At 43.4% G+C, this 20414-nt stretch overlaps 1 protein-coding gene across 1 annotated transcript in view; it reads right to left on the bottom strand.

The window, feature by feature from the left end:
- Window positions 1-20414, bottom strand: part of DYNC1I1 (dynein cytoplasmic 1 intermediate chain 1) — a 693069-nt gene that overhangs the window by 560416 nt on the left and 112239 nt on the right. Inside the window, exon 6 of the mRNA XM_029588927.1 lies at window positions 16574-16689. Coding sequence (XP_029444787.1) covers window positions 16574-16689 — 116 coding nt within the window. The remainder of the gene's footprint in view (window positions 1-16573; window positions 16690-20414) is intronic.

Here is a 20414-nt window from a genome sequence, read left to right as displayed (position 1 = left end):
TCCAGGTTCACAGTCCTGCAGTAAAAACACATTATACTGCCATCCCTAATCTCTATAGTGCCAGCCTTTCCATGGCAAACAACATTGCATAGTCAGAGAACACTGCAGGTTTCGTGCAGTTTCCACCCAAGGATATTTCATCAAGATTTCATTCTCTCCTAATTAGATTATAAATATGGATGTGAAATGCTAACCATGAGCAGGAAGAAGGGAAAGTCGTTGTAGAAGACACTGCAGCCCTTTTGTATAATGAAGCCCTTTAAACAAAGTTATTAAAGTAAAAATCATTAACCACAATCCTTCCCCTGCTCCATTCACATAAAAATTATACTGTACTTGTTGCAGCATTCAAGATTCTGCAAAAACAATCATACTCATCACATCAAAAAGTGTTGACTCCCCATCTGTTGACTGCAAAGAAAGACTAATATATTATTCCAATTTTTTTGAGCTGGGGTGGGGGCCCCTTGGGTTTAGAAAGTCACTCACCTCCTTTCTCCTAAGCCCTCAGTCTAGTTTCCCATGCACCCTCTCAGAACCTCACAAACCACCATATAGTCAAGCAAATCCATGGGCTTCCACTGGTAGCTGCATCAGGTTTTTCTTCTGGGCTCCTTCCAGGACCCTGCCATAGAATGTCACCTTACCCTCCCTTTCTTTTTCAAAATTCTGCATATTTTATATATTTTCAAATGATTTTTAAGTTATGCCTAGGGTGTTCTTTTTTTGTGTCATGCAGAATGTTAAATCAGACTCCATGATGAATATACATTTTTAATTTTTGCATAAATGTAATATATGCAACAGAGCTGCCAAACATACATTTGGTTTTTTGACACCGCTCTTCATGGCTCCACACCACACCTCTAGTATTGTGTGGTAACTCATGTTCAAAAGATATTTTCTTTCCTCTTACCACTTCTCATGCCACAGAAACTACCCTAGGGCAGCCATGAGGGGTTCAGCATCTCTCAAATAAAGACATCATTATGTGTTAATGGAAACTTCATCCAGTCAGGAAGAATTGCATACAAGCTGGAGGCTAGTTCTGTAAACCACATACTGTTTTAATTAAATTCAGTAGAAATCATGTGTCTTTCAGTATGTTATAAGCAGATAAACTGCTTAACAATAGCCAAGAATCAAATCCAGTTTGTCAAAACTAATAATGTTACAGATATAGTCCCTCACAGGGACACTTTGAAAAATTCATGAGACTGTAGTTGCGTGTTTTTAATATGTAATGTTATAAATTATTACAAGATGTGTCAGATAGCTATACACATTTACAGCCACTACTATAATATCAACAGGCACTGTTAATAAAAGATGAATGTTATGAGTAGCTGATATACTAATTAGTGGATATAGTAAATGGCCCAGAGTGAAAATAAGACACTTGCAAAGATACATTGGGCCTCACAGTCAAAGAAGTTTGCTTGAACTGTCCTGATTTACAAGTGTAAGTCCTGGGAATATGTGTGTGCACTTCCATATTTTTTTGGACAGTGGACTTGCACCAAGGTTGTATGGCAGCTAGCTAGTTTTCGGTCACTAGTACAGTACTTAGCCATTAGTAACTAAATACATTTTTGACTAACGGATTACTTTTCTCTATATAGAAATAAATGTACTATCAAATGTGATTCAGTTAATTACACACGTCAGGGTATCTCTGGTATGCCATGTCATCTCATGCATTTTACTGGACAAACTGCAGTGTATTCTCCTGACTGCAATGGATCCACAGTGAGGAGTCATAACCCTGCAACATTTCTCTGGGACCCCCTATGAATTGCAGGAGCTCACCTGAGTCTCCTTTCATGCTAGGACACAGAGCTTTTCAGAATTTACTCCTTTGAAAACAAGTAACCACCAGGGGCGGATTGGCCTATCGGGGGATCGGGCTTCCCCCGGTGAGCCAATTGCTCCCATCACGTGTTTTTTTTTTTTTCTGTTTCCTAGTCAAAAACAAGAAGAGAGACTGGAGAGCCCAAAGAGAGGTGTGCGAGGCTGACACAGGCGGTTCTAAGAGGCAGGGTGAGGCGACCACCTCAGGCAGCAAAATTTTGGGCAGGGCAGGTATCCCCTCTCAAAAAAAACAACCTGCAGTGGCTGCCTCACTATGCCTTTTGATTACTAAAGCCAGCGGGGTTTCCACACCCTGCTGGCAAGAAAATCCGCGACGCTGCGAAAAGACTTGCTGGTGAGGTTCCCACTCCCCGCCAGCACTAGAGAAGGCCCCATGGTGTCACTAAGAAATGATATGCTGGCGAGGTTCCTACTCCCTGCCAGCAATAAGAAGATCCAGTAGGGCCGCCAGCACTTCTCCTGCAGTCGGCAGAAGAGGAGGCCCTGCTGTGCAGTCGGCAGCAGAAGAGGAGGCCCAGTGGTGTCGATGGTGTTTCCCCTGTAGCCGGCGGCAGAAGAAGGGGCTTCCTTTGTGCTGCAGGTGGCCAATGAAGAAATCCAGTGAGAGAGAGAGAGAGAGAGAGAGAGAGACTGGTGTCAGCTCGACCTCCGCACGTAAGAAAGGAGGCTGCTACATCAGGCTGGGCTGCACAGCTGAAGAAAGGACGAGACTGCTGCTGGTGTACTGTGCACATTCCAGGGACAGAGCCAAAGGGTGAGAGCATGTGTGTGTGTGTGTAAGCAATAGCATGTATGAGAACTTGTGTGTGTGTTTGTGAGCAAGAGCATGTGTGAGTGTGAGAAATATTATGTGTGAAAGCTTGAGTGCAAACAGCCTGTGTGAGAGCTTGTATATGTATGTGAGAGATTCTGTGTGGGCCCAAAGAGGCTGCTGCTGCTGCCTACAGATTCCAGGGAGAGAGAGAGCGCATGTGTGAGAGAGCATTTGAGAGCTGGTGTGTGTGTGAGAGATACCATGTGTGTGAGAGAGATGCTGCACAGGCCCCAAGGAGGAAGCTACTGCTCCTCTATATTAGAAGGAAAAAGAGCATCTGTTTGTGCATATATGTGTGTGTGTCTGTGTGTGAGAAAGAGAGCATGTGAGAGTGAGCATGAGAGAACATATGGGAGAGAGAGAGAGAATATGTGTTCGTAGAAGAATCTGTTAATGTGTGTGAGGAGAAAATCTGTATGCATCCCTCTTACTGCCCCCATTAATCCACAACAATCTCAGGATGATTGGCAATCAAACATTCCCAAGTAAGGAAAGTGGAAATATTTTTTAACCTTATTTTGATTATTGCTTGTTATTTAATATATTTGCTATTTTGAAATGTTTTATTGGTATTTGGGAAATTTTAATAATTTTTAATGAGTTTTAATAATTGCATATTTTTTTGTCAGCTGTTTTGAAATATTTGTTCTATAAGTATGGTTTTACTATTATGATGTTTTATAGGGATGTGCATTCGTTTATCATGAATTAGGCAATTTAAATAAAATTGCCTAATTTGTCCTGGTTTGGGGGACCCAAATCCCGAAACGGATTTTCCCCAAAATTCAGGAAAATATTTGTTTTTCAGGATAGCGCAGGAGGGAGGGGCACATTTATTTAAAAAAAAAAACCCAAACCCAACCCTTCAAATTTACTTAATTACAACCCCCCACCATCCTGATCCCCCTCAAGACTTACTGAAAGCCCTGGAGGTTCAGCGGAGTCCCGGGAGTGATCTTCTGCTCTCAGGCCTTCATGCCTGCCAGGAATCAAAATGGCGCCGGTGGCCCTTTGCCCTTACCATGTGACGGGGAACCGGTGCCACTGGCTAGCCCGTCACATGGTAGGAGCAATGGACGGCCGGCGGCATCTTAGAAAATGGTGCGGGCCATCCATTGCTCCTTCCATGTGATAGGGGCTGACCAATGGCACTGGTAGCCCCTGTCACATGGTAGGGCAAAGAGCCACCAGCGCCATTTTGATTAGTGGCAGCCGATGGCCCAAGAGGGCTTTTAGTAAGTCTTGGGGGGGGGGGGGGTTGTAATTAAGTAAATTTGAAGGGTCGGGGTGGGTTTTTGTTTTTCCGGTTTGTTTCGCCGAAAAAAATAAAAACGAGCTGTTGGAAAACAAAGTTTTCCAGGAAGCGCCTGACCCAAAAGCTAAAAATGATGCACATCTCTAATGTTTTATATTTCTTGATTTTAAGTTTGATATTTATATGGCATGGTGATGTTTTGGTTTTTCCACTGTTGCATTGCATACAGAGTGTGGCTTGTTGTGGTTTCCAGTTCAGTTTTGTCTGTTTATACTTTATGATCTCTTTATTCCATGTGTGCTGAAGGTTTGTTTGTGTTTTGTATATATGACCGAGGAAAGGTATTCTACTAGCATGAGGATTCTTTGTAGGGATATATAGCAGCCTGACTTGTTCTGTTTTCCTAATAGGAGAAATATTGGTGTTTTAGGGGCTGGTAATATTTACAGTGTTGCCTTTTCATAGGTAGGATTGTTACTGTTTGAGTGCTGGCAGTTAGTGCTGTTTTCATATGGGATGTTTACTATAATTGTAATTGTTTTCTTAAAGCTTTCTGAGAGCCAACATGCTTCACACAATAGTCCTAATACCATATGGGTGCAGATGTCTTTTTTGCAGAGTTTTCTGGTTAGTACCACAACAATGCATGTAAATAATACACATTTTAAGTGATATTTTTACCTTAGAACACTGAATGTTCTTTTTCATGTAAAATCTGTTACTATAAATGAATCTTTTTTTTTAATTATTTGTGGGAAGGGTTAGGCCAGGAATGTGTGCTAGGCTGTAAAGTTCGCCTATGACACCTAATACCCTTGCACCAGCCCTGGCTGCATTGACTCCACAAGAGAAAGCAGGATTCCATCTGGAGCTGTGCTACTTTGGCTTAGTGGCTCTCCCCAGTTTCGGCCAGGGCTTAATTTTCTCTTGTTATAAGCCTAGGGAACAATATGGGTCACTTTTGATCCCCCTCCCCTGGAGTCGTTAGGCAGAGCAGAGCCTGGGGAACTACAAAAGCAGAAGACTGTATAGCCTGCAGACAATGAGAATGCACTAGAGTGGTGGGAGGTTGCGGAGAAGTGGAGGCAAGCTGAAAGCATAGGAAGGAAGGGGGTAAACAGTAGGAAGTGCTGTGCAATTCTGGGGAGGCTTCTATCTGAGGTGACTGTACTGAGCTCTGAGATAAGCAGCTGGTTGTGGAACCAGCGAGTCTCCTAGAGAATGGGATTCAGAAAGGGAGGAGGCTACTGCAGAATGGGAAAGGGCTGGCGCAAGCAAGAACTTTACATCATGATTCAACAGTGCTGAACTCAGTGTGTGGGTGTCTTGTCTGAGAAAGAGTATGTGTCTAAACATAAGACTTGCCATATTGGGTCAGACCAAGGGTCCTTCAAGCCTAGTATCCTGTTTCCAACAGTGGCCAATCCAGGTCACAAGTGCCTGGCAGGATCCCAGGTACTTTTGGATGTGCCAATAACATTTCTGCAATCTAAAAATCTGTTTGTGACTGAGGATGTGTGTATCTGACACTGGCTGGCACTGTCATTACATGCAACTGGTTCAAGAGTCAGACTGGGAATCCGAGATATATCTTTGTAAGAGATTCAAGCAAATGTATAGGAGATCCAATTTGCATGGATGGAATGGGAGCTACAGTTTTGCTCACCCCTGGTCTAGAATGTGCTCATCTTGTTAGTTATTTAGGAAAGATGAAGTTTATTTTGGAAACATTTTGGTTCAATTCTGCTGGGTTCCAGCACTGATTTGGCATACTTTTGGGAGCTGTTGACACATATGCTGCAGGGAAAGTGCATGAGGGCAACAAATATCCCATGGGCTGGATTTGAAAAAAATACCCTGGGTCTATATATTCCTGCAATCCGCCTCTGATAACCACTGAATGAAAAGTATGTGTAGAATAAGGAGAGGAGGAGGGCTGTTAAAAAGTGCTATTGCTATTTTAACTTTCTGTTCTTAAAAGGTGTCCTCAGTTCCCTACTTCATTTACTCTCTAATAATGCCCAGTATTGCTGGAAAGCTTTGCTCTTTTTTTTTTAATTGAGCATATGGGGAGGATAACAACTCCGCATGGCCCCACACATGTGCATACATGGGCATGAGAAGATCTACAATAGCATTTTATTAAACGTGCATATCAGATATGCACGTTTTATAAAACACATGCAATTTTACCCTACAAAATACACACGCATGTATGCTTACACATGCAAAGCATGGAAAGCGAGTATTTCAATGCATTGACAGTGTGTACTTTTCCTACCAATTTTTAAAATACATTTGTGTATATTTTGCGTGTGAATATAAAGTAAGACTTGCTCACATAAAACCCAATTTATGCATGGAAGTCTGTATACTATAAAGCATGCACGTAATCAAAATTACCATTTTTCTAATTCCTCCACCAGTCAACCAGCCCTTCTCTAAGTCACTGAGACCCTCTTTATTATGGTTCTTTATTATGAACTCCCCTCAGTTCACCCACACCTCCCACCCAATCAATAGTACACAATAAGCATGTCTGATATCACTTACACAAGATAGTTAGCAAGTGTACAATTATGCAAGTAAACTGCCAAATGTACACATGCAAATCTCTTATAAAATAGCAACTTACACGTGCAACTGTTGGCCCCACCCCAGAACACCACTAGACTGCCCCCTTTTTCATGCATATATGTGCGCACGAAACCAAAATTACGCACGGACTTATGATACTTATAAAATTGCAATTACACAAGTACAGGCTATCTACACACGTATATGCTAATTTTTACATGCATAAATTTTGAAACTTCACCCCTAAATGTACATTGAAAGCAGACTGCAGCCTCTCAGCACCCGTTGATAAACTGTGGTGTGCAGGATACTGGTGCATGTCAACACTCTGATATGCCAATGAAAGCTGCATGTACTCTGCTGGCTTTTGCTGCCCTGCCTGTTACGAACACGACCTCCGGCAGATGTAGGGACCGAGGGCTAGGGGTCTTCGGATCCCGTTATGACCCGAGGGTTCGGTGGCCTTCGGGTCCTGTTACGAGTACGAGCTCCGGCAGCTGTTACACTCTGAAGCGCGGAGGCACAGTCGTCTCTGAAGCTGGTGATGTGAGCTCTTGGGCCACGGCATGGCCCAGGGAGGAGCCCCAAGCCACACCACAGGAGGTGAGCTGGTGCGAGCATGGGTAACGAAAGCAGGACAAGACTGAAGCAAGGACTAGGGTACAAGGTCTGACCCTCAAATGGACCTGCACTGTTGGATAACCTGCACCGTTGGATAACCAACAACGCAATGTTGATTGATGAACAGTCCTCCAACCGTTCCAAGCCCTTTCGGACCTGCCGCTGGGTACAGCAATGGGTGGCAGACTGGACAGAGGACGAGGAGAGACGGAGTCCATGGAACACAGAAGACTCTGGACTAGGACTGAAGCAAAGACACTGTAAACACGGACTGAGATGAAGACACTGTAGATGAAGGCTGGAGGAAAGACATCATAGACGAGGACTGAAGCAAGACACCACTGACGAGGACTAGAGCAAGGACATCATGGACGAGGACTGAAGTGAGACATCATAGATGGGGGCTGAAGCGAGACATTGTAGGTGAGGGCTGAAGCAAGACACTGTAGCTGAGGGCTAAAGCAGGATCAAGAGCTGGGGCGAGTCTGCGACGCAGCGCACCCTACACAGTCCACCCATGGGACTAGTCGCGGACCACGCTGGGCTTGAGACAGTATTCCAGGAGGAATAGTGGAAGCTGATACCGGAACATGACTAAGCAACTGCAGAGACCTGCACTGAGGCATGCCCTACACAGCCCCCGCGGGACTGGTCGAGGACCACGCCAGACTCAGGGCAAGTTCAAACAGAGACTTGACATGGACTTCATGCAGGTTGCAATAGGCTCTGAAGACCGGGACAACTCTGAAGCAGGATTCAATTCTCAAGGATTAAAAACAACAAAGCAGGAGGTCTTCCAGAGGGTTGCGCTGCGGAGATGAGGATGGCCTTGTACCGTGAGGCGCCCTACACAGCCACTACCAGTGAGCTGGTCACGGACCACGACAGCGGTATGCCAGGAAGGTGGACATCTGGGAACCAAGGCATGGAGGTAGAGACGAAGGCAAGGACATCAGGAACATCAAGACAACAGAAGACCTGGACGAAGAACATCTGGAACACGGAGAGGACTGAAGACCTGGATGACGGACATCTGGAACAAGGAGACGACTGAAGACCTGGACGACGAACACCTGGAACATGGAGACGAGTGAAGACCTGGACGACGGACATCTGGAACAAGGAGACGACTGAAGACCTGGACGACAAACACCTGGAACATGGAGACAAGTGAAGACCTGGACGAAGGACATCTGGAACATGGAGACGAAGCCGTCAAAGCAAAAGTAGACCACGGAGGACCTGGACCGGTCAGAAGACACAGACAACTGTGGAAACCGATCCGAAGGCAACGAGAGACTGAAGAGGAATTCCTTTTATAGGGCTGAAGCAGGAAGTCATCATCAGAAGAAGCCAGCGGTACTTCCTGTGGCTGGCCCTTTAAATAGAATGAAGAGGCGCGGAAAGGCTGAAGCAGAGAAGCAGGACCACGGTCAGCGGCATCCCCCTGCTTGCTGACACAGACGCAGGGAAAGGCAGGCTGACTGCAGGCACCGGAGGGGACAGCTTCCCTGCCAGTCGAAGACCCCGGCAGCAGTGAGGACGACTCCCTGCCGTCTGAGGACCCAGGAGGAGCGTCGAGGAGCCAGAGCAGCATTTGCCGCAATGGGAGGCTCCCGGATGTTCAGCCCTGCCGCGCAGGGCCGAAGATGGACGCGGCCTACGCAGCCCCTCCTAGGCTGCGCGTGGGTGGCATCGGAAGCAGCACCAGGCCGCGAAGAGCAGGAAGTTCGCAGCTTCCCTGCTGCAAGAAGAGCTGGCTTGTGCGGTCTCCATGCTGCATGAAGATGGCAGCGGCGGTGGCCCGCCGCGGAGGTCCTGGCCACATGGAAGGTGAGAGGCCTGCTCGCGGAGAGTAGCTCCGCGGGCAGGAATCGTAACACTGCCATCCTTCTAACATGCTTGAATCTTTAAGGTGAATTTTAAAAGCCTGGCATGCGCGTCAATTAGGGGATGTGCGCACAAGTCAGGCTTAAGCACACCAATCACATTTTCAAAGCCCCAAGACGTGCACGCATTTCCCGCTGCATACACATCTCACTCAGATTCAAAAAGGGGCGTTATCTGGGCATTGACTGGGCAGGGCATGGGTCTTTCAGGGCATGGCCAAAAGATGTGCACATAAATATTTATGTGACAGAGCATGCACCCAGGTCCAGGAGAAGGTATAAATTGAAACAAAAAATCCCAGCTATCTCTGAGGGGTTTAAAGGATAATTTGGGGGGAGTACAAGCTGTTAAACCAGGAGTCTTTGGAAGAGCTAGCTCTGGAAACTGGAGGAACTGGTAGATAAAATGGTGAAACTGGTCATGGCGCCCATTAGAAATGTCCCCCGACTTATGCAGCAGAAACCCGATAAGCATGATTGGGCATACACAAACTTAAACTTGAGCGCACATGTACTGTGAACCCAGGCTATTTTATAACCTGGTGGAGTGGATGTTGATTGACAGAAGACTGTGTAAAGGTAATTGGAACCTACTCTGAAGAGAGAACAGTGTTAAGTGGAGTGTCACTGGGATCGGTTTTGGGACTTGCATTGTTCAATATCTTTGTGAGTGACATTGTGGATGGGACAGAAGGTAAAGTTTGTCTATTTGTGGATGATACTAAGATCTGCAACAGAGTGGATATGCCTGAAGGAGCAGAGAGAATGAAAAGTGATTTAAGAAAGCTTAAAGAGTGGTCAAAGATTTAGGAGCTGGGATTCAATGCCAAGAAGTGCAGAGGCATGTATCTGGGGTGCAGTAACCCAAAAGAGCTGTATGTGATGGGGGGGGGGGGGGGATGAATGACTAATGTGCATAGACTGGGAAAAGGACCTTGGAGTATTCGTTTCTGATGATTTGAAGGCAGCAAAGCAATGTGACAAGGCAACAGCAAAAGCCAGAAGAATGCTGGGCTGCACAGAGAGAGGAATAACCCCTAAGAAAAAGGAGGCGATAATGCCTCACCTGGAGTACTGTGTTCAGTTCTGAAGGCCATATTTAAAAAAGGATAGAGACAGGATGAAGGCAGTCCAGAGAAAGGTGACCATGATGGGGCGGGATCTGTATTGGAAGACTTATGAGGAGAGGCTGAAGGATCTAAATATGTATATCCTGGAAGAGAGGAGGTGCAGGGGAGATGTGATATAGATCTTCAGATACTTGATGAATGAACTTCCAACCTTTTCCATTGGAAAGCAAACAGTAGAACTAGAGGTCACAAAATGAAACTCCAGAGGGCACGACTCAGAACCAACATCAGGAAATATTTCTTCATGGTGAAGGTGTGGATACCTGGAATGAACTTCTGGAAGAGGTGGGTAGTAGGGATGTGCAGAGCAAAATTTTATGTTCATATTTTTTATGTCCGAAAGGGGGTCCCACTTGCGGCCAATATGGACATAAAAAAAATCCAATGAGTTGGGTATATGTACATATGTGCAAAAAAAAAAATTAAACCCCCTCACCCTCCTTAATCCCCCCCCCAGACTTACCACAACTCCCTGGTGATCGAGCGAGGAGTGAGGACGTCATTTCTGCAATCCTTGGCGAGAAGCATGTGACGTCGGTGGCACGTCGAGTGACGCGGCGTCACGTGATTCCCGGCTCGTTCGCGCCGGACGGCTCGTTCGGCCCAAAAAGAACTTTTGGCCAGCTTGGGGGGGCCTCCTGACCCCCTCAAGCTGGCCAAAAGTTCTTTTTGGGCTGAACGAGCCGTCCGGCGCGAACTTGCCGGGAATCACGTGACGTCGGCGTCACGTGATTCCCGGCTTGTTCGCGCCGAACATATCGAACATATCGAACATATCTATGTTCGATATGTGGGAAATCCGATCGTTTATGTCGAATCAATTTTTTAAGTAAAAAAAAAATATGAGTTGCGTTTTACTAATGCGGTCAATCCGAATGCACACCCCTAGTGGGTAGGATAAAAAAATGTTTGGGATAAACACTGTGGATCCCTAGAGGCTGGAAATGAAGAAAAGGGTTTAACCTGCAGGGAGCAGCAGTTACTACCCTTAACAGAAAGCATGGGTATTACTACCGTTACCCATTTAGCCTTGATCTTTTGACACAACTGAAACATCGCTCTCTGCTTGAATGGCAGGGGGAAAAATGGAAAAAAGGGACTTGGATTCAGATGATAGCCAGCGCTGGGCCCCCAAATGATACACAGATATTATGGAAAAGGCACAGGACCACTTCTACAGCCAAGTCTAAAGGCAAAGCACGTTCAAGCAGCGCTTTATGAATTATCAAGAAGGCTGCTCACCTCCATAAAATGTTGCTAGCAGTAATTTTGTTAACAGTTGTTTGGTTTTGATTGTAAATTCACTACCCTTAACATAAGACATGGGTAATCTGCATGGAGCGACATTTAGTATCCTTAACATAAGGCTTGGGGTAACCTGTACGGAGCGGCAGTTACTACCATAAGAAATTTGCTTAAGACATTTTTGCATCTGATGCTGGTATGTGCGGACAGAATCATTACATTCCAACACCTTTTATTGTTGTAAAATTTCCCACAAAAACTCTAGCTCTACTAAAACTTCTTTTATTTAGCTTAACAGTGAAACACAGAAACACAGAAATGATGGCAGAAAAGGACCAAATGGTCCATCCATTCTGCCCAGCAAGTTTATGGTAGTACTACTGGCCAATACAAGCCACCTGTATAATTATCAGTTTCCCAGCTGTCAAAGTCAAGGCCCTTGCTGGTTGCTGTTTGAGTCCAACTCCCTGTTTTCTCTTGCCATTGAAGCAGAGAGCAATGTTGGAGTTGCATGAACATATAAAGGCTTATTGGTTAAGCGTAGTAACCGCCATATCAGTAAGTTCCTCCCATGCTTATTTGTTTTCCCAGACTATGCAATTTAATGCCCTTGTTGGTTGCTGTCTGAATCTAATTCCCCTTTTCCTCTTTTCCCCCTGCCATTGAAGCAGGGAGCAATGATGGTCCCTACTATGACTCCCACTTTCTTACCTATAAGTTAATAACTTGGCAACTTTTGTAGCAAATGTTTTCTGAATAAATAAAACTACTTACCATTTATACTTAATAACAGAACTTGTCTCTTTTGACATTTTCAGATCAAACTATTCCTCTGACATTAGCAATATAGGGCCTTATACATAAAAGCTTTTTCTCCATTCTGTGCCTATGAAAAAAACACCTTTACTGAATAAGACCAATAAAGTCATTCTTGATCTATAATAAAGATGCTTATTTATTTCACAGCCACTAGAGGGCACTGTATGCATGTATGCTCTTGAATCACATGCGGTAACAGATTTTCTCCCTCTCAGATCCAGATTCAAGAAACTTTATTGGCATGACGCTTCAGGAGGTGTAGTTAACTAATCCCAATATACAGCCCATGTTAACCAGCAAGTAATATGTATTAACCTGAAGGTTCTCATGCATAGATCCCTAAGCAGTTAACAAGAAGTAATAACATTTAAAATTACCAGGGACAGAAAGTACAGTAACAAAGTCAACCAGGTTTGTCTCTGGTCATACTGGGGACAATTCTGAACAGCCCGCAGTGTCTCCAGGTACTTCGTACTCACAGACCTTGTAGCTACATTTCAATGGAGAACCACTCAGGTAGTCTGCCTTTGAAAACTGTCCACCAGAGTCACAGGTAAAAAGTATGCAATGATTTTAGACCTTCTTTTTGTGTGGGCAACAGTGCAGTATAAAACACCACATGCAGATTTAAAATTGTAAATGAGGCGCCATCCTTTTATGGGTTTGTTTCTCCATATTTGGTAGATTAGAAAAGCTCAGGTGCAGTCGTTTTATAAGTTAACTCATTTTTTTCATGCAATTTGCCCAGAAAATACTACAGTGTAGAATAAAAAGATGCACATATCACACTCTTGAATGCACATAAAACCTTCTTAATTCTTTTAAGATGATGCCCTTCATATTTTCCTGAAGTGTGTCCTCTTTTCCCAATAACTAATCCAGGACAAAATCACTTATTAGATTTTCTTTTATAATTCCAATATTTAATCCTAGGAAAGATGTTAATGGGAAGCTATACTACTGCATTCAGGTATTCTTTGCCAAGGTCTGAGAGTACCTTTTCTGCAGAGCAGAATTTTGGTGAAATTTTTCTCTGTCTTACATTAAGTTCTGAGTTATGCATTTCTTTTCTGGCCAAAATGAGATTGTTCTTCCACTGCCAGCCTGAAGTTCAGGCAAGCTGCCATAGAAACCTGTTATTCACATACTTTTATGCATACTGTGGGGTGTTTTGTGGAAGGGAGTGGGGGGAGACCTGGGGTACAGTCAGAGCAATCACGCACAAAAAGTTTAATTTTAAAACCGGCGCACAGGTGCAGGTATGCGCACATTCATCGACCTGTGCTCAGAGACGCGGGTATGTTATAACATACATGCCCCGATTATAAAATAGCCTGGCCGTGCATACAAGTGTACCCAATTTTAAGTAGATGCGCGCCTTTGCGTGCAAAAGCCGCTTCTACCGCGTAAGTGGGGAAATTTAAAAAGGATGCGCGCCGACGCCATTGCCAGTTTTATCATAAGAACATAAGAAATTGCCATGCTGGGACAGACCAAGGGTCCATCAAGCCCAGCATCCTGTTTCCAACAGAGGCCAAAAACCAGGCCACAAGAACCTGGCAATTACCCAAACAGTTCCTCCCCAGTTAACAGCTTAGGTCCTCCAAACACCTCAGATTTGATAGCCTGGCCCCTCAACCCACTTACCCCTTTACACCTTTCTGAAATGGCTCATTATAGCCATCTATAGCAGAAGTAATGTTACATGGCAGGGGTCCTCGGCACACGTCGGATCATGCAGGTATTTATGTGCAAATTTCTGATTCAAGTCCATGTACTGCCCATGCCCCACGCAGACCATGCCCATGGCCCCCCTTTTGTGAGAGGTTCTGAGATGTGCACGCTGCGGGAGATATACACGTATCCAGGCAGCTTTTAAAATCCGCTCAGCGCGTACCAGTCCAACATATTTGCACATCCCCTAATGTATGCGCATGTCGGGCTTTTAAAATTCACCGTATACTTTTTATTTTTAAAACGTATGCTTGTAAGGGTGTACACCTAAGTTACGCCTTTGACTTTACCGTATTGCAAGCTTTCTAAAAAGTGCCCTCTTTGAGTTCTATTTTCAAAAGAGTTTTGTCATAGATACGGATTGGAAGAAACACTGTCGGAAAAAGAACATCATGAGTATTACTACAATTGATCTTAGCCAAAAGCCAAGAAACAATTCTTCTAAGAGGAAGCAACTGTACCACATAAAGCATCATACTAAATAAACTCTTCCCCTAAGTTCTTGATACCTGCAAGAGGTAGACTGGTGAGATTTGTTAGGCTAGAGGATGCTAGAAGACTCCAGACCTAGGTTTCACAGAAATTCTGCGTGCATTTAATTTTCCATATGAACATATATTGCCAACATGACTAAAAAAGGATTATTGCCTACAAATGAGAGAGGTAATTGCTGATTCTTGCAATATATTTGTGTACTGAAATGGTTGACAGAATCTCTCATGGAAGGTTGGTACATAAAACACTCAAATAAATAAATAATACATTTATGCCAAGAGTGATGTGGCTCATCATGGTTCAGTTTGACAACTTTCTTGCCTTGGGAGATAGTTCTGGTGTCAAATAACATCTACAACTCCAGTTAGAATTTGCCCTGGCACCCAGAGGCCAGGGTGACATCCCAGACATATGGTCAACCAGAAGCTCTTAAAGAGGCATTGTTAGCCAGAGTTTTCAAACTTAAACTTTCCCATTACAAGGCTTTATTACATCTTGCTTCCATTTTATTTCTAAGTCTCCTTTCTTCTTTGGTCCCATATATTTTCATTCTCATGCTTTGAGTGCAAGGTGTACACATTTAATATGGTTACTTGCCCTCGTTTAAAAATAAATCTATTTCCCTAAAGCTACTCATTTTGTGATCTTGTCAAGAGGAATGAATTAATGGTTGGAGCACTAGACCATTATGCAAAAGAAGCCCTTGGTCATGCATTAAGGACATAACTCTGCAAATGATCCTTAGCATGACCTCAGGCAAAGCTCTCTAGGGTCAATTTTCAAAGGGTTTAGGTGCTCAGCTTTGGGAATTAGGCGACTGAATCATCCTCCTTAAAAACTGATTAGAGTTTAGTGTCTAAATTTAGTATCTTATTTTCACTGCCTAAATTTAGGTGCTTAAGAAGTGGGTGGCTATGGGGCGGAGCTATGTAGGAGAAAAATGTTAGATACTCTGCACTGATTTTCAGCACTGTGCATCTAATAGCTATATTCATCATTCTGCTATATTTATAGCAGAATGATGAGCCACGGTAAGAAAAGGGGCTGGGGGAGAAATTGTGCAGCCGGCCGCATTGCAGCAGTACGTTTTTGCCCGCTGCAGTTGTGGCTGGGCCGTACACTTTTGCACCCATAGCACCACGGGAAAAGGTGGTGTTATTTCCTGCAGTGCTATTGGCGATAACGTGGAAAACATTATTGCCCGCAGTGCTGCCGGGCCATAACTCCGCCCAAACCCCTCCCACGCTCCTCCCCTTCTCCTCATTTCAATAAAATCGCCGCAATACGGTTATCGCACGCAGTAGGGCGTTATCGCACGCAATAAGGCCCTAACTCACGTGATAAGGCCACATTGCGTTTTGATAAATGACCCTATCACCTATATATAGGAAAATAAATTGCAGGCTTAAATTTAGGTACCAAACTTTTAGGTGCCTATATTTAGAAGAATATTAGGCTAAAAACTCAGGTACCTAAATTTGGCTGAACCTGATTTAAGTTTGAGCATTTTGCTTAAATTGACCTTTTGCCTCTAGCTCCCAACTGAAAACACACAGTACACCGATTTGATGGCATATTCTTACTTTACGTCGTGCATAAGTATGACACAAATTTTTCCTCAGGCATCAGAACAAAAATGGAAGAGCTCTTTGATTCTGATTGTTCTGCATGTTTTAACTGCTATAAAAAGTTTGTTTCATAGAGTTAAAAAGAGTTTTAAAAAGTGTTGGAAAATCAGGTTGAAATGAATTGTAGGCAAATAATTTCAGGAAAAGAGATTAAGAAGGAGCTTTGTAAATACCTTTATGAGATTCTCTTTTAGCTTTCAGCATTCAACCTAAGTTCTATATTTGTTGATCCATCCATCTCTGAAAACAATTAACTTGCAAACATGGAAGAAAAGATGTTTTTCAAATATTACCGTAAATGAAAACATTTAAACAAGAAGCTTTGGTAAATACTGATGAACACTCTGCCCATTATGAATAGTTTTTGAAGGAGAGGAAACTGATAGGAGTAACTCTGGAGTAAATGAATAAATAAATGAATAAATACATTTTAAGACATTTTACAAAACATCAAGCCAGATACAAAACCATTAAAGTAAATGGGATACTGTCACCTTCAGATTGATGAGATGTCACAGGGGTCTGTGTTTCCTTGGAATATGTCACCACTTCTCGGGGTAAGAAATCAACTTGGGTAATTTTTGACACTCCAAGTTTATGCATTCTGCGCCTAAATTGAAATAAAAAATAGAAATTCACTTAAAACTGTCACTTTCATAGGAGTACAGTATTGCCAATAACAATTATAAGCCTCTTTAGATTCTGCTAAAAGTACAGATTAAATATCTTACACAAAAAGGACTTTTCCTTAATGAAAAAAATGCATTATTGCATAAGGCAATACATATGGTTTTCTCCTATTTTGGGCTATCGGAAACCCCCTTTATAAATCAAGCCCTATTATTTCCTTCAAAGATTTCCAGTGCAAATTATGATTAATAAGTTGTTGAAGCTTATGGGTGCTCTAATGCAATAAATTGTTGTCCCATTACTTGAGATAATGAATTTAAGAACTACTCAATAAACTGTGAAACTGAACATAAGGAGTAGCCAATTATATATATAGAATAGGGGAGTGTAAAGGAACATTTTTCATTTTGGTTCATTCATTCATTTTGTAGGGCTCTTCCATTTGGTTCATTAGTTTAAAATAAAAAAAATATTTTTTTTATTTTTGTTTTATTAATTCATTTGTTTACCATTAAAGTCAATGGGGGAAGCACTGTGGCCTATTTTGGGCACCAAACTGGGGTTTTCTTATCAGTTCTAATAAAACTGGTTGGTAGACATCATCAAAAGGGTGAAGGCATGCAAAAGCATCAAGATTATGTCAATTTAGTACCAAAAGTGGCATAAATAGCTAAAGGCACTATAAAGGGGAAAAAGGTATCACCAATAGCAGCAGTTCCCCAAGGTACAGTCAAGGAGCAAAGCAGCAAGAGGAGGAAGAACACCCTAAGGCTTCAAAAGAGGGCATCAGCAACAGTGGCATGAACCTTCCAAGGCAGAATGAGAGGCAAAGTGGCACCAAGAGTGGCACCATGAATGGGGAACGAAGCAGAAAAGATGGCAAGAAACCCCCCAAGGCACAAATAAAGGGGCAATGAAGCACAAAGGATGGTATCAGCACACCAAAGTACCATCAGAGGTGCAAGGCAGCTCCCCACAATGTACAGTCTGCCAGTGCCTTGCTGTCATATACCAGAGTGACAGAAATATTCTCAAGTGCAAAGTCTGGGTATGGCAGCCATGCTGAGTGGAAGAAAGACCTCTAAGGCATAGGATAAGTGGTGTAACGGCAAGGCAGAGTAGCACAGGAGATGTCTGCTTTCCTGCTGAAGCATGTACCACTTGTCAGCTATAGTACAAGAGAATGATTTGTCATCAGTATCACTTTTGTGACATGAGCTTTTTTTTTACATTCCCTTGCTGCTGAGAAGAATTTTGGCTCTCTTATGAAATTCACTTTCCAATTCAAACCTCTTGCACAATTAGAACATGTAAATGGTATCTCATCAGTGTGACTTTCCTGCTAATTTGTTACGTTTGCTTTATTATGAAAGCTTTTCCTATATTCTATAGCTGAAGATAGTCTCTTCCCTTTGTTGATTTTCTGGTGTTGCATTACTTCTCTCTTCCTACTGAAACGTTACCATATTTAGAGCATGTGCAAGTTCTCTCCTGTGCATCTTTTCTCTTGTGCCTGCATTTCATCCTTCTGACTAAGGGATTTTGGGGGCAACACATGCCAGTACAACCAAGAAAGAAGAAAAGTGGAAGGACTAGACTGGGATCCTAGAGAGAACCAGAAAATAGATGGGGTGCAAGGTGAAGAGAAACTTTTTTTTAAAAATTTTTTCTGGGGACAAAACACCCCAATATAACCAACAAAGAAACAGGATGGGCAAACTAGGTTGGGACTATAGATGGATACAACAAAATGAAGAACCAGAAAAGGGGTAGTGTGAGAGGAAAAACTTGTATTTTTCTTTTTTCAAATGTCTTTTTTGATGACAAAAGGCCCCAGTATAACCAACCAATAAACAAACAGGGTGGGAGAACTAGGCTGAAATCCAAACAGCAAACACAGAGACACTAAAACCTCCGTACTGGAACATAATAGGCATGATGGGTAGGCATATTAACAGCATGACCTACAAGGAGGCATATCATGGGTATGGCAGATAGGCAGAGTAATAGCAAAACCCCTAAGGTAGTATATAAGGGGCATGGCAGGTAGATATGTGGCAGCCTGACCCCTAAGGTGGTATGTTTCAGGCATGGCAGGTAGGCATCTGGCAGAAAACCCCCTAAGGTTGTATATCTGGGGCATGGCAGGTAGGCAAAGCAGTAGCAGCAAGATCCCTAATGCCATATATCAGGGGCATGGTATGTAGGCAGAGTGGTAGCAAGACTCCTAGGGTGGCACATCTTGAGCATGGCAGGTAAGCAGAGTAACGATAAGATCCCTAGGTTGGAATATTAGGAGTATGGCTGGTAGGCAGAGCAGTAATAGCAAGACCAATAAGGTGGTGTATATCAGGGACATGGCAGCAAAGCAGAGTGGCAGAAAGACTCCTAAGGTGTTATATCAGAGGCACAGCAGGTAGACAGAGTGGCAATAAGGCCTTCAAGGTGCTTTCATTTATCTTGCCACTCACATGGAAATTCTGGAAACTCAAGCAAAGAAACATAGAAACATAGAAATGACGGCAGAAGAAGACCAAATGGCCCATCCAGTCTGCCCAGCAAGCTTTCACACTTATTTTTCTCATACTTATCTGTTACTCTTGGCCCTTATTGGTAACTTTTTGGTTCCAATTTCCTTCCCCCCTACCATTGATGCAGAGAGCAGTGCTGGAGCCGCATCAAAGTAAAGTATCTAACTTAATTGGATAGGGGTATTAACCGCCGCAATAAGCAAGCTACTACCACTATTTGTTTACCCAGCCTGTGCATTTCAGTCCTTGTTGGTTGGTGTCTGAATATAAATCATCTTTTCTTCATTCCCCCTGCTGTTGAAGCAGTGGGCTGCGCTGGATATGTATTCCAAGTGAAGTATCAGGCGTAATTGATTCGGGGTAGTAACCACCGCAATAAGCAAGCTACTCCCACTCTTATTTGTTTACCTAGCCTGTGCAATTCAGTCCATGTTGGTTGTGTCTGAATATAAATCATCTTTTCTTCATTCCCCCTGCTGTTGAAGCAGTGGGCTGCGCTGGATATGTATTCCAAGTGAAGTATCAGGCGTAATTGATTCGGGGTAGTAACCACCGCAATAAGCAAGCTACTCCCACTCTTATTTGTTTACCTAGCCTGTGCAATTCAGTCCATGTTGGTTGTGTCTGAATATAAATCATCTTTTCTTCATTCCCCCTGCTGTTGAAGCAGTGGGCTGCGCTGGATATGTATTCCAAGTGAAGTATCAGGCGTAATTGATTCGGGGTAGTAACCACCGCAATAAGCAAGCTACTCCCACTCTTATTTGTTTACCTAGCCTGTGCAATTCAGTCCATGTTGGTTGTGTCTGAATATAAATCATCTTTTCTTCATTCCCCCTGCTGTTGAAGCAGTGGGCTGCGCTGGATATGTATTCCAAGTGAAGTATCAGGCTTAATTGATTCGGGGTAGTAACCACTGCAATAAGCAAGCTACTCCCACTCTTTTTTGTTTACCCAGCCTGTGCAATTCAGTCCTTGTTGGTAGTTTTCAGTCCTTGATTTTCAAAAAGTGCAGATTTTACCTGGCACCAGCCTTGAGTGCTGAGCGCTTACAATGTCCCTTATTATTAAGAAGACACATTCATTGGGCATGTTGGTTGGTGGATAGGAAGGATAGAACTGAGCCACCTTGGCTAGCTTTGGCCAAACTGCAGACTTGTGTGCCCAATGTGCT

This window comes from Rhinatrema bivittatum, chromosome 2 (assembly GCF_901001135.1).
Source record: "Rhinatrema bivittatum chromosome 2, aRhiBiv1.1, whole genome shotgun sequence".
In the NCBI taxonomy this organism is placed as follows: Eukaryota; Metazoa; Chordata; class Amphibia; order Gymnophiona; family Rhinatrematidae; genus Rhinatrema; species Rhinatrema bivittatum.
The sequence above is the reverse complement of the archived record's forward strand: the minus strand, read 5'-3'. Positions and strand labels throughout refer to the sequence as shown.